This window comes from Dermacentor albipictus, chromosome 6 (assembly GCF_038994185.2).
Source record: "Dermacentor albipictus isolate Rhodes 1998 colony chromosome 6, USDA_Dalb.pri_finalv2, whole genome shotgun sequence".
Classification (NCBI taxonomy): Eukaryota; Metazoa; Arthropoda; class Arachnida; order Ixodida; family Ixodidae; genus Dermacentor; species Dermacentor albipictus.
This window is the reverse complement of record NC_091826.1, coordinates 8,287,370-8,302,322: the sequence shown is the minus strand read 5'-3', so window position 1 is coordinate 8,302,322 and position 14,953 is coordinate 8,287,370. Positions and strand designations below refer to the sequence as shown.

Here is a 14,953-nt window from a genome sequence, read left to right as displayed (position 1 = left end):
CCACATTAGTGGTCTGATGGCGAGTCCACGTCCTCGAGAAACATAGAAGTGGCCTCAGCACTTCCCGCCTTGACACTGCGCGACCATGTAAAACTTCCATAGCACAACCTACAGTGTAAGCACAACTGTGGAGAAAGCATGCATAAGTGATTCATGATTTCCGTTGTACAAGGGACAGTTTTGCAGGAAATGTTTGTTGCCCGAGTGATGTTTGCAGTCTGTGCAGAGGTGGTGCAGGTGTAGCTGTGTTCATAGTGTCACTGAACTGCGGTGCAGCCAAACCACTGGGGCTTCAGCAGCTGCCAAGGCTGCCGTCCCTGTGACTGCGGCTTGGCTTCCCAGTCCAAGCAGTGTGATCTGGAAACAGGCCAGTGCCCCTGCCAGCCAGGTGCTGGAGGTCTCCGCTGCGAAGCCTGCGAGCCAGGATTTTGGCGTTACTCCACCAGTGGTTGCATCTGTGAGTGTTGTGATGCCCATTAGCCAGGATTGCATTCAGATGCATTTCTCTTTCATCATCAGGAGCATTACTTGTCTCCTGTTGAGCACAGTAATAACTTGCAGCTTGGCATATTCACACATTGTGTAAAAAAAAAATAATGTGATCTGCCTCACTTCTGTTCAGTATCTGACATTGGGCTAAACCCCATTGTCATGCACTTTTATTGAGTTTCCTTAACTACTTATGACAAATTGGTTTTTTGCATGGTGAAATGCTGTACTTGTAAATCAATTAGTCATGTTTATGTGAGCTTCTCATACTGTATCATGTGAGTCATGGTATCAGTGGGCAATGTGACCAAATCCAATTGTACATACGTGTATGTCAAATGTGTTGCATAGGCCCACAATCACAATACTACGGATACCCAGGCAGCTCAAAAGGCAAATGGAAAATGGAAAATGGAAAATGGAAAATGAGTCTGTAGTCTAATTTTATGTGCAACTTGGCGATAGTTAGCAGGTGAAGTGCAAGTTAAAGATCTGTATGGCTAACTGGGGGCATGTCCCGTTACTGCATTTCATGCATGTCTTTCATTATGCGACATGTAGTCTGATATACACATGCACATGTGAATCCGAGGTCTGTAATACGCCATTAGCACATACCGCTTGCAGTCCTTAGTAATTGTGTTTTATAAATCCTGGCTCTGCTACTTGCATGACTGACTGAAAAAGTGCACTTTTCCCCTGCACATTTATTCCTTCTCTTTTTTAGCGTGCAACTGTGCTGCCAAGTTTTCGGCTGGTGCTGTCTGCAACCAGCAGACGGGTCAGTGCCAGTGCTTGCCTGGCGTAATCGGGGAGAAATGTGACAGCTGTCCACACCGATGGGTCTTCGTAGAGCGACAGGGCTGCCATGGTGAGTATGTAACAATCAGTGAGAACTGGCTATTAACTTGTTCTTTCTTGAGTGTCATTGCTGTGTGCGTTCATACACACAAGACTATAGCTTCCACTGCAAGCTTGTTGCTTCCTTTGTGATAGCTTGTGTTGTGCAATGCAACAAACTTGTAATAATTTGAACTCAAAATTCAAAACTCCTGTTAATTCACAGTGTTTTCAGCAGTTTGATTGCTCCTGGTGCACTTTCAATGCATTTCAAAGCAACTCAGATGAAACAAGGCTTTTTGTTAATTTGGCATATGTAAAGCTTTTTGGCTTCCCGGGGCTGAAAAACATGTCCAAAGGCAACCAACAAGTGGACAGGCATGTGGCATGATTGGTAGAAAGATGACCATGTTTGGCAGGCTACTGTTATTAGGTGTCACTGTGAGATTGTGCCACTGACCCAGCCAGTAACATATGCAGAAAAAGGCATAAAATTGTCTTGTTTTTTGTCATACAACTTCATATCATAACTCATAATTCTGTTTATTAGCATATTTCATTAGTTTGTGACTAAACTGTACCACCCTGGATTAAGGCAGTCTTATTCTTGCTGCTCCATTGATAGTGCCAAGCAAATTTTGTGTCAATAGCTATGCTGGGATAGGGTAGTGCTGATGCACCCCATCAGAGATTTGATTGCTTATTTAGTTGTATGAATGTACATCTGTGCTGTTTAAGGGACCCTTATTAACACTGGCTTATTGTGCATCACATGCGTAGAATGCGGCGAGTGTGTGCATGCACTGCTGGACGACACAGACCAGTTGGCAGGTCTCTTCGGCGATATCCAGTTTGAGGTGAAAGACTTGTCGGCAACATACCTGGCCAACCAGCGGTTGCAGGTGGTCAACCAGACTGCCCATGACCTCCAGGTATGTACTATAGCACAGGCGGTAGTATACCTAAATAGTTTGTCAAATTACTTGTTACATGTAATGAATACATTGTTGCGCCAAAAAAGGAAAGTAAAGACTTGGGAAGGAACATTCTGTAATCAACAAAGGTAACGCGAATTTACCTGCGCATTGCACGGTTTGCCTGGAAGGAACATGCCAGTCACTACTGCGTGAGATAAAGATACTTGGCAGGAGTGGTGATACGTTAGCAAGAGAACTTTTGGAGGCATATCACATAAAAGTAAGAGGCACGAGTTGTATTAATGACACGTCTGTTTTTCTGTTTGAAAATGAGTTTCAAATGTTGAAAACGTCACTGTAATCGCTCTAGGCAACACTGATGTACTCATGCGTATTTGTTCATTCTCCCTGCCCTGCTGTAAGAATAAAATAAGTTGAAGTTCAGCGCTCATTCTGTCGTTTCGTACTCTTCCTTCCCAAGTCTTCATTTTCCTTTTTTGGCGCAACAATGTATTCATTGGATCCCAACCAACTCGCCCAGCAACAAGTTCTACTTGTTACATGTCATTATTTGGTTTATTTATTATTTATTTATTGGTTTAAGTGACCTACAGACAGCATAATGTATCCATGTACTGAACTCTTCTGATTGTTCTACATAACATGGGGGCTGTGCTTAGAAAGATATAAATGATACAGTCTGTGCATGTGAAAATAATGCACTGCTTATTAGGCACTTAACAGTGTTGATAAAAGCACCATATTCTAGATAATTTCACTGCATCGTGAATACAACATAGGCACTTTACTTAATGATTGGCAGTGCTCCTTTGCTTGCAACATGCTACAAAGCTCGTCCGGATTTGGGCAGAAAATTGCGTGGTTACAGGATATAGTACAAGGCGTCATGTGTTTAGAGCCTGTAGTGCTTGCACAGCTTGCTGGACACTGATGTTTATTTTTATTACAGCTTCAGTTTGAGACATTCCAATCAGATCGGGAGGCAGAAGATGCCAGTCCCTTAGGACAGAATGTCTCTGACTTGGAGACCTTTGGCAATGTAGTTCGCAAGAGTGTGAGTAAACAGCCCTGTTCCATATGCATTGCTCCTTTTGCATGGGATTGAAAATTACCAGAAGTCTCCTTTCATTCTCTACATTTGTAAAGTAAGTATATGCTGGTGAAACAGTGATACATGGCATTCATTCACATGATTGAAATCATACATGTGGTTTTACCTTCTAAAAATTAGGTTTATAGTGTCATCAGTAAGACTGACATCCCAGTGTTTTATCAGCTTGTTGAGAGACTTACATCTTTGGCATAATGGGAACAGAAAATTAATTGGTGGCTGTAATAAAACATGCCAGTTTAAAGAGTATTACCATATTTACTCGATTCTAACATGCACATTTGTTTCCAGAAAAACATGCTAGAGATAACCAAATGCATGCTAAATTGGAGTACGACTCCACAACTAAAATAGTGGTGGGGTACCATCCTTGGCATCAGAATTTTCTGTCATCCAATCCAATTCACATGTACACTGCTGCAGCTGTGAGAGCAGTGGAAGTTTTGTGCCCACTCCATAAGTGCATTAGGCTGCAGTAGTCTGCAAAGCATTCAAGAAATGTGATATTTTTAAAGTCCTTCGACGGTGCCGAAGATGCGATGCTCTGTCAGGCCAGTGTCAGTCGTATCGAGGCATTCGACAGCAATGACAAATTAAGTGATGCTTGGTCTAAGTAGCCCAGATGTAGTAATTTTCCAAATCTGAAAAAGTTGCCATTGCTCTCTAACTATTGAAAAATAATGAGTGAAGTATGAAGGGCATCGCATTTATCATTTCTTGAAGTGTGAAAATTAAGATGTGTGTTACTTTTTAGGGCATTCCAGTTTCGATTTGTGGCCATGAAAATTGTGTATGCTTTACAATACAGGGAGTGTTCAAGTAATCAAGTAAATACAGTGAATCTACAAATACGGTGAGGTGATGAGGGGGAATGATTGTCATCCACCTGACTACAAAGAAAGCTCACATGCGTCTCTCACAAAGAAAGCTGCAGAAATTCATAATAGTTTCTACAGAATTGATCTGCTACATGCAGTATCCCAACTGCACATTGATTTGCCAATAAATTTGGCCTCTCTGCGGTCTCCTAGACTCCTGGTAGGCTGAGATGGTAGAGTGACCATTAGTAGATGATTGAGTGAGCAACTCCATTGTGGAGCTTTCTTTTCGAGAAACCAGTATGGATTTTCTTTGCAGCTTTGTGATGCCGTCAAATGGACGGCAGTTATTCTCTTTCATAATACTTATTCCACCAAGTGCATTGCCGTAAACTTATTTGTCGTAGTTCAGCAATGTTATCACGACTTCTTGCCAATCAAAACTTACATCTGCTTCTTAGATGTCGGTGATCCTCTCTTCGGCCAGGACAAATGACAATGCTGCATTTGCGACTAAGATGGCTGCCTTACAAGAGGAAGCTGATGTCAACAAGACCGTCAAAGAAATGCAAGGTAAGAGCACATTCGTACTCATAATGATTGCAGGTGTGATCATATGGAGAACAGGCAGTCAGTAGCAGTGAGAGGATGTGCCACGAAGCACTCTTACATGGGCATTCTTCTGTGCAGACATTCTGTACAACCTGATGACATTCTCGGAAGGCATTAGCACATCGTCTGCTAGCAGCATCGAGCCAATGCTTCAAGAAGCGAAGCGCATCACTGAGCGGCTCAATGATACCACCTTTGTTCCTGAATTTCGGCAGTCCGAGGATGATCTAGCCGAGGCTCGTGAAGGTGTGATATTTGTATTTATTTATTTGCACTGTAAGCTCTTTATAGATCCATTGCATGAGTCACATTAAACATCATAAGCACAAAAAGAAAAGGTGCTTCTATGAGTTCACAGAGGCATTAATGATTATAAAGACAGAGACAATTAGCTAAAGAGTCAGTAAAAATTTCTCTTAAATTGATTCGTCTGCCCGGCTGATAAAAGAGCCAAATATTTACAGTCTCTAACCTCTGCTTCTTTAATTCACTACATATGAGAGAATCAGCTTTCCAAGACTGAAACTTCACCGTGATGCTGCTGTGGCAAGGGCTATTAGCACACTGGGCTACCATTTTGTTTAATGCAATACCTTGGACATGTCCTATTATTCAGACTCTTTCATGGCAGAGCTATGTGTTGTATACGGCCAACGCATGTGCGTACGATGACAATCAGACAGAGTGAAACAATATGTCATTTCACCAAGTGTCTAATGCATAGAATACCAAAACCGTTTATGGGAGGGTCGTTCCTTTTTATCCATTTCATTACACTTAAATATCTAAGCCGAATCTCTTCTGGATATTATGTTTGTCGTCTGATTTCTCTTTTGTGCCCCTTCAACACACTTATTAACTTCCTCAGCCTTGGAGCAAGCACAGCAGTTTTCACTGCCTGCGGTGCAGAACAATGCAACACTTGCTGAGCTCAGGCGCAGCATGCAGCAGGACCTGGAAGACCGTCTGCACGAGTTGGCTAACCACACGGCACGCGCCAACACCATGATGCGCAAGGCTTCGGGGCTGCTGCACAAAGCTAACAGCTCACCATTCAGGGTACCTTAATTGCGTGCAATCTAGGCTGCATGTTGGGTGCATTCCATGGTGGCAGCAGGATATTTATAAAGTATTTGAGCTTCTTTGCCTTTACAGGGCCTAGTCGCCCAGAGTGAGGAGCTGCAGTCCAAGGCCCAGGAGCTCTTGAGAGAAGGCGAGGAGTTGCTGCGCAAGTGCTCTGGCTTCAATTTGGACGCAGACAAAGCCCTTGATGTGAGTGCCTTGGGCCTTGTATGTACATGCCAGAAGGCTGAATTAAAATACATATATTGCCTTTTCATTATCCTGATATTATTCTGTTCCGCAAACTCTACTAATAACTCTCCCCTGCTATTCCTAGCGCCTATGCCATATTCCCCCACTGCCTTGTCTCCAGCCTGCTTCTTGCCTACCTTGGCATTAAAGTCACCCATTAGTATAGTGTATTTGGTTTTCACTCTACCCATCGCCGATTCCACAGCAGGCAGGCATTCTCAGATCATGAACAGCAGGTCACCATTATCCCTCAAGAGAAAAGTATATAATAGCTGTGTCTTACCAGTACTCACCTACGGGGCAGAAACCTGGAGGCTTACGAAAAGGGTTCTACTCAAATTGAGGACGACGCAACGAGCTATGGAAAGAAGAATGATAGGTGTAACGTTAAGGGATAAGAAAAGAGCAGATTGGGTCAGGGAACAAACGCAAGTTAATGACATCTTAGTAGAAATCAAGAAGAAGAAATGGGCATGGGCAGGACATGTAATGAGGAGGGAAGATAACCGATGGTCATTAAGGGTTACGGACTAAATCCCAAGGGAAGGGAAGCTTAGCAGGGGGCGGCAGAAAGTTAGGTGGGCGGATGAGATTAAGAAGTTTGCAGGGACGGCGTGGCCACAATTAGTACATGACCGGGGTTGTTGGAGAAATATGGGAGAGGCCTTTGCCCTGCAGTGGGCGTAACCAGGCTGATGATGATGATGATGATGATTGCCTTTTCTTGTACATCCTAACAAAGCAATTTTTATAACTTTTCGCATGTTGTCTGTGCTCGGATGACATTTAGCCAGCGTTGTATTCATTTTAAAAAACATTTATTCAGGCCAGCTAGCAGGAATTCAGATATCTCAAGGGAAAGAATTTAACACCAAGTTGTAGCGCACTAAAGTACTAGGCTTAGTACCTTAGCTACTCTGGACTGTGTGAATGCGATAGCATAAAATGTTGAATTAGGCGTGTTGTACAAGGAAACAGAGCTAAGAACAGGAGACAAACATCTCCTCTCGTCGTCATCCTCTTTTTAGCGTTGTTTCCTCCAAGTTCGGAAAAGGAATAGACAGCAACTTTTTTCTTTCCTATCTTCTTTTTTTTACTGTCCCTTCATCTTTTCTCTTCCATCACTTCCTAATTTTCCTAGGTGGCTAAAGTTAACCTTGTGTATGTGCCCTCCCTTGGGTATAATATATTAGGTTGTAGTGGCAATGTACGGTTGGCGCCTGCAGCCTTGCCCGTTAAGTGCTGCAGCGTCCCCAAGTTGGGCTCTATGGTGGGTGGCTGCCATTGCCGCCGAAAAAAAAAGAAAGTACTGTAGGGACACCCGCATTTCCCCGCATACTTGATCGTCACCCTCAAAAGAGGGGACACACCGGTGACCTAACCACATGCTTCAACCGAACAAGAGAGACCTATCCAAAATATCATGTTGTGCACAGCGAGAACTCTGAAAAACAGGCCAGATTCATTTCCTGTTTCATAGTTGCAAAATCTTTAACCGAAGCCATAGGGTTAGGTTATAAAGTAACAAAAATGGCTAGCGGAGACCTTCTTCTTGAGATCCCTCAGAAACATCAGTACGAGAAGCTAGGCAGTCTTGTGACATTTGGTAGCATACCAATTTCTGTTACACAACACCGAACAATTAATAACTCACGAGGAGTCGTGTCAGAGGCAGACCTCCAGGATTTGACTGAAGCTGAACTCTGGGAAGGGTGGAAAGACCAAAATGTAATCAATGTAAAGCATATTATCCTAAAATGGGGCAACAAAGAAATTCCCACCTTACACCTTGTCCTAACATTTGCATCTAGCGTTCTGCCAGAAACCATTGAAACAGGATACATAAGGCTAACTGTCCGACCATATATCCCGAGCCCTAGATGGTGTTTCCAATGTCAAAGGTTCGGCCATGGCTCGCAGAGCTGTCATGGTCAAATAACTTGTGCAAAGTGTGGAGTCCAGGGCCACCCCTCCGACAACTGTAGTGGCACACCTAACTGTGTGAACTGCAGTGGTGACCATCCAGCCTACTCACGCTCCCGTCCAAACTGGAAGAAAGAAAAAGACATAATCACCCTCAAGTCAAAGAAAACATTTCGTTTAAGGAAGCCCGTGAAAGATGCTCACCTTTCCACAGCACACCTTATGCTGATGCGGTGCGTCGGGGGGCAGCGTCGCAGCGGCCAATGCCAAGTGCCCAGCCCGCGCACAGCGAGCTGGCACCTTTGGCTCCTGCCCCCAGGGTGGAAGTAGGTAAGCCTACTCCATCCAACCAGCAAACAGGCCAGGCTACCCTTGGTTTGCCGGCCCCACAAAAGTTATCTGTGGCAACGTGCGCTACGCGCAGCGATCCCGCAGTACCGAAAGCGGCCCCGAAGGTGGGCGCAGCCAAGGCTGCCCCAACCTCCCCAGCCCCTTCCAGCACTGGCAACAGCTGGCGCAGCTCAGACCCAAAGGTAAGACCCAAAGCCCCATCGACCTGCGGGCTGGTGGGCGCAGGGGTCTTGCCCTCCGAGGCAGGACTGTCTCGGTTAACTTCTCACTTGCGAGAGCACGTGTCCGGCGCCTCACAATAGGCAATGGACACTACACCAATCCCCACGGTGCACCAAGCGCCTAGGGAGCGGCGAGGCTCCCTCAAACGCTCCAGAAAGGACAAAACCCCCGTTACAGGGCCTGCAAAGAGCTCTGTAGTCTAAGGCATCACTTCTGTTTCTGTACACACAGCACAAACTTACTTTAAATATAGATACACAAATCATTCAGTGGAACGTCGGAGGTCTTTTTAGAAACCTTGATGATGTGCAAGAACTTATCCGTGAACACAATCCAAAAGTGCTGTGTTTACAGGAAACACACTTAAAATCAAAACACACAAACTTTCACCGACAGTATGTTACGTTTCGCAAAGATCGCGATGATGCTATCGCATTATCAGGTGGTGTTACCATTGTTATTCATAAAAGCATTGCGTGTCAACATTTACAGCTACAAATGCCCCTTGAAGCAGTGGCGGTTCGAGTTGTTCTCCTAAACAAATTCATCACCATTTGCTCGCTTTACATACCCCCACATTACAAATTAAACAAACATGAATTTCAGTCCTTTATAGATGAATTGCCAGAACCTTATGTTGTTCTTGGCGAATTCAGTGCACACAGCTGCCTGTGGGGCGACTCTCCTGTAGATGCGCGAGGTCATCTTGTTGAACAGTTTCTTTTTTCTTCTGGTGCGTGCCTTCTGAATAAGAAGGAACCCACGTATTACCGTCTTGCAAACAGAACCTTTTCTTCAATTGACCTTAGCACAGTTCATCTGTATCTGTAGCATCTGTACTGCCTGAACTTGAATGGGAAGTTACCGACAACCCTTACAGGAGCGACCACTTCCCCATACTGCTAAGAACATCTAAAGAAAACGAATATCCACCACAGGCTCCTAGGTGGAAGGTTGATACAACCGATTGGGAGAAATTCTGAACTCTTACTAGTAGCTCATGGGCTGACATGTCTTTGTTAGGAATTGATGCTCTGTGGAATATTTTACAGACTTCATAATAGATGCCGCATCTAAATGCATATCTGAAGTAAGTGGCTTGGCATGCAAACGCTGTGTCCAGTGGTTGAACGAAGAATGTAGGACCGCTTGTAAGAAATGGAACAAAGCATAGGGGTTGCTACGCACGTCTCCCACTGCGGAGAATCTTATTAATTTTAAAAAAGTAAAATCCCACGGCAGGAGAACCCGCCGACAGGCCAGAAGAGAGAGTTGGCAGAAGTTTTTATCGGGTATCAACTCGTATAGAGATTAGGCCAAATTCTGGAACAGGGTTAATAGGATAAGAGGGCGACAAACATATTCACTTCCTTTGGTAAACTCACAAGGTGATACACTGAAAGATCAGGCAGACTCACTTGGGGAGCACTTTGAGAGCATATCAAGTTCAACCAATTATTCAAAATCCTTTCTCAAATATAAGCAAATAGAAGAATGTAAGCCATTCATAAGAAAATGCCAACAGAGTGAACCGTACACTCGTCCTTTTAGTATTGCCAAGTTGTTGCGAGCTGCTTTGAGTGCATGCAAGAGCTCTGCACCAGAATCTGACAGAATCATGTATGAAATGATCAAAAACCTACACAATGACACACAAGTTACACTACTTGCACTTTTCAACTCTATTTGGGCTGCAGGATACCTTCCAACCGCATGGAAAAAAGCCATTGTGGTCCCTGTTTTGAAACGGGACAAAGACCCCTCCTTAGTGGCAAGTTACCACCCGATAGCCCTCACAAGTTGCCTTTGTAAGGTATTTGAAAAAGTGATTAATCAGCGACTCATCCATTTCCTTGAACTGAGCAAAATGCTTGATCCCTATCAGTGTGGCTTCAGAGAAGGGCGCTCCACAACCGATAATCTTGTACGTATTGAAAGATATATCCGTGACGCATTCGTACAAAAACAGTTTTTCTTATCCATATTCCTCGACATGGAGAAGACGTACGACACAACGTGGCGCTACGGCATCCTGAGAGACTTGTCAGAAATGGGGATTCATGGCAATATGCTAAACCTAATAGAAAGCTATTTGACAAATCGTACCTTCCGGGTAAAAGTTGGCCATGCATTGTCACGTCCTTTTATACAGGAAACTGGTGTACCCCAGGGAGGCATACTCAGCTGCACACTCTTTATTGTTAAGATGACAACACTTCGTGCTGCATTACCACCGGCCATTTTTTATTCTGTCTACGTGGACGACATTCAAATAGGTTTCAAATCATGTAACCTCGCAGTGTGCGAGCGACAGGTACAGCATGGCCTGAACAAAGTGTCAAAGTGGGCAGAGAAAAATGGATTCAACATCAATCCTCACAAAAGCTCTTGTGTTCTTTTTACAAGAAGAGAGGCCTGGTCCCGAATCCTTGCTTAGAACTGTGTGGACAACAAATACCTGTCAGCAAAGAGCACAAATTTCTAGGTATTATACTTGACTATAGGCTCACTTTCATTCCACACATTAAATATCTTAAAGAAAGATGGCTAAAAACAATGAACTTCATGAAACTTCTATCCCAGACTACATGGGGTAGTGACAGGAAGTGTGTAATGAATCTCTACAAAAGCCTAATGCGGTCACGATTGGATTATGGTGCCGTAGTGTATAACTCTGCCGCCCCGAGCGCGCTAAGGATGCTGGATCCTGTCCACCATCTAGGTATCCGCTTAGCCACTGGCGCTTTCAGAACAAGCCCGATTGAAAGCTTATATGCCGAATCGAATGAGTGGTCACTCCACCTGCAGAGATCATACATCAGCTTTACATATTTCCTTAAAGTGCACTCTAACCTTGAACATCCATGTTTTAATAATGTTACCTACATGATGTGTGCTACACTTTTCCGCAGTCGTCCCTCTATAAGACAGCCTTTCTCGCTGCGTGTGAAGGAGCTTAGCGATGAAATGTATGTCCCACTCCTTGAGCATCGCTTAATGCACCTAACCAAGCTCTTACCTCCTTGGGAGTGGCAGGCGATAGAATGTGACGTATCCTTTATAAAAGTTGCAAATCATGCTCCAGAGGTCGAAATCCAAATGCATTTCCTAGAACTTCAGTACAAGCACTCGTGCATAGAGCTCTACACAGTCGCTTCCAAGTCACATGCCAGAGTGTCCTATGCAGCCGTTGGTCCATCCTTCTCGGAATCCGATGTACTGCATCCAGAAACAAGTATCTTTACGGCTGAGGCCTGCGCACTATTGTCAGCAGTGAAGCATATCATCATCATCAGCAGCGGCGGCGGCAGCAGCAGCAGCAGCAGCAGCAGCCTGGTTACGCCCACTGCAGTGCAAAGGCCTCTCCCTTACTTCTCCAACAACCCCGGTCATGTACTAATTGTGGCCATGCCGTCCCTGCAAACTTCTTAATCTCATCCGCCCACCTAACTTTTGAAGCATATAAAGAAATCTAAACTTCAAGAATAAGTTATGTATACGGACTCCCTAAGTGTTGTGAAGGCCTTGATGTCATTCTGTAAGCACAAAAACCCAATAATTAATGAACTCTATTTCGTCCTGTGTAAAGCAGATATATCTAACCAACATGTGATTATATGCTGGGTGCCTGGCCATAGGGGCATTGAGGGTAACATTCTAGCGGACCAGATGGCCACATCAATTTCATTGCATGCAGTTAATCCTACTGCTTCGGTCCCTGTCACATACCTGAAGCCCTTTTTAAGAAGGAAATTACGAAACCACTGGCAACGCATGTGGGACGCAGGAATAAATAACAAACTGCATGTGATAAAGCCACAGTTAGGTTCTTGGCCCTCCGCAACAAAATCACGGCCAACAGATGTCCTATTCTGTCGTCTCAGAATAGGACACACATTTGACACGCATGACTTTTTACTCACTGGAAATGATCCTCCAACCTGTGGTAGATGCGGGGAGAGGCTGACCGTCCCTCCATGTCCTCCTGGAGTGTCGGGAAGCCGAGTCTGAAAGAAAGAAACATTTTCCCCTAGCATACAGGTAGCACATCCCCCTTCACCCTGTAATGTTACTCGACCCAGAACCGCTCTTTGACACCAACGCAGTCCTAGGTTTCCTGAAATATGTTGTAATACATGTTATTAGCCCCACACATTCGTAGCGTCTCCTCTCTTCAGAGGATGCCGCTGTGATAGCTGTTTCATATAGCACATGCCTCTAGGGCCCTTGTGTTTCAAAGGCTCTGGCGAGGCAGTAGTGCTCCAGTTAATTTTACCATATCACATATTTTCTATATTGCACCATTCTTTCACTATGGATTTTACTGCACATAGAACATGTCACTTGTCATCGACATAATCTTATTACAGATATATTTTATGCACTCTAGAGCGACTGTTTTTAAGGCCCCTTTACAGCCACGTCACATCAACTTCATAGAACTCACAACTACATTGCAAACTCATCACCACGGACCTGGCGCTCTTTAGCCATACCTGGCCCTTACGCCAATAAACACCGTACATTCATTCATACAGCAAAATACAGGATAATTATGCTAAAGGTGCACTCTATCCCTGGGAAGTTGTGAACCAACTCTTAGTAGACAGATTATTAGAGGAATTTAGGATAGGGGCCCCAATAGTTTGGGGCCCCAAAGAGCTTTACGAGTGTTAGTGCTGGGGCATGCAGGAGTGAAGAGTTTTAGAATAGGGCTTTGCATTTTCAGATAGTGTCTTGCCCTTGCAGCCCCACTATGGCACCAAATAAAAGCTATTATACGTAAACATTAAAGTAAGATATACCATTTTATGATGGGAAGAGCAATTCTGACTTTCATGTTTTTGTATTTAATCTCAATTTAAAGGTTATTCTATTAGCAGCAAGCAATTTGTTGCGCTTGGTTTTCAGTAACCAACTTTACGTGCCCTCACCAGCTAAGCTAAGTTAAGCCATGTTAGGCCTACGAGCCATAAAATCGACACTCGAACGTAGAATCAGCAGCGTCTAATGAATCAGTCTTCATTACAGACGTTAGTTGAGAGAAAGCAATAAGCGCAGTCACTTCTCCTAGCTTACAAACTTCACGCCTTACCATAAATCGAGCCTACTTTGGTGCTAGGTTACAGCCGTCACTTGGATGGGTGCTACCATGTTTGTTGATGCAGAGCTTTTGGGGAGCCTTTGAGGCTCCTGCTAAATCAGTGAAATAGCATGTCCGACGCAAAACCCAAATGCAGTTTCCATCTCTGGTATGCACAGTGACTTCGACGCTATTTCTTTGGGGCCTCAAAACGTTTGGGGCCCCTATTCTAAAATTCTGTATTATGTCTTTCATGGCAACCAGAAGAGAGAAGGAGTAATGACCCGAGTGCATTGCATTACTTTAGAAATAATGGCCAGCAGTTCTGCTGAAGACATCCCATGGTGTGTCATTACAGGCGCTGGGTGACAATGAGCGTCGACTGCGTGATTCAGTGGACGAGCTCAAAGAAACCTTGGCCAAAGTGAAGAAGCAGACTGACGACGTCGAGCCAGCTGTCTATGATGCCGTTGACCACTCACAACAGCTTGAGAACCAAGCTGAGGAGTGCAAGAAGTAAGTTTTAGTGCCAATAGAACTGTTCACTGACCTGGTTGAACAGGCTGTCATTTCACAATTAAAACCAGCCCCTGTTCATTCTGGGCTCTTACCTGCACATCTGCAAACATCTGATCGAAGGTTCAAGCATACCTGTTGTTCATGCTTCCTTGTGCCTTACTTAAATTTTTCCTTGTGTAGTTACGATAACTTCGCACAAATCTTGGCAGTGAGATTTGCTCTGTGATTATGAATTGTGCTCTGTACTAGTTTATTTATTGCGTATCTTGTAAGTCAGTGACGTTTGGATGCCTCAGGGCCCCCACTGTTTATCTACCAGTGCCATGTCTTTTTATTTCTCTGTTGCATTGTTCCTTGCTTGATATTTGATGTTAATATATACCTTTTGTTTTGATGAATCAATCCGTGTTTGTAGCAAAACCAGTGTTACAAGAATGTTGCACCACCAGTACCAATTAGAAATAGCAAATTAGAAAAGCAAATTGAGAAATACAAATTGTGGAAGCAGCAAATAATGAGGACATGTTTGTACACTTACTAGAATGCATGCATAAAATGCCTTGTTTTGTTGTGTTCTGTTTTGCAGCATCTTATATGATACAAAACAAACATCTGCATCAGCGCTTGCCTATGATGAAATTGCCAAGGCAGTTGATGATGCTCTCAATTATTCGCATGCTGCAAAGGCTGCTGCTGATGAAGCCCACTCCATGGTAAAGTTTTCTTGTTTCAG

General features: G+C 44.1%; 1 protein-coding gene across 3 annotated transcripts in view; it reads left to right on the top strand.

Annotated features, from left to right (window-relative positions):
• The window catches only part of LanA (laminin subunit alpha), a 155,238-nt gene that overhangs the window by 114,902 nt on the left and 25,383 nt on the right, over positions 1–14,953 (top strand). For all 3 annotated transcript variants that reach the window (XM_065424809.2, XM_065424811.2, XM_065424810.2), the window contains 10 exons: positions 277–457; positions 1,217–1,360; positions 2,110–2,261; positions 3,217–3,321; positions 4,658–4,769; positions 4,887–5,054; positions 5,677–5,867; positions 5,964–6,080; positions 14,060–14,217; positions 14,807–14,933. In XM_065424809.2, the coding sequence (XP_065280881.2) occupies positions 277–457; positions 1,217–1,360; positions 2,110–2,261; positions 3,217–3,321; positions 4,658–4,769; positions 4,887–5,054; positions 5,677–5,867; positions 5,964–6,080; positions 14,060–14,217; positions 14,807–14,933 (1,455 nt within the window). The remainder of the gene's footprint in view (positions 1–276; positions 458–1,216; positions 1,361–2,109; positions 2,262–3,216; positions 3,322–4,657; positions 4,770–4,886; positions 5,055–5,676; positions 5,868–5,963; positions 6,081–14,059; positions 14,218–14,806; positions 14,934–14,953) is intronic.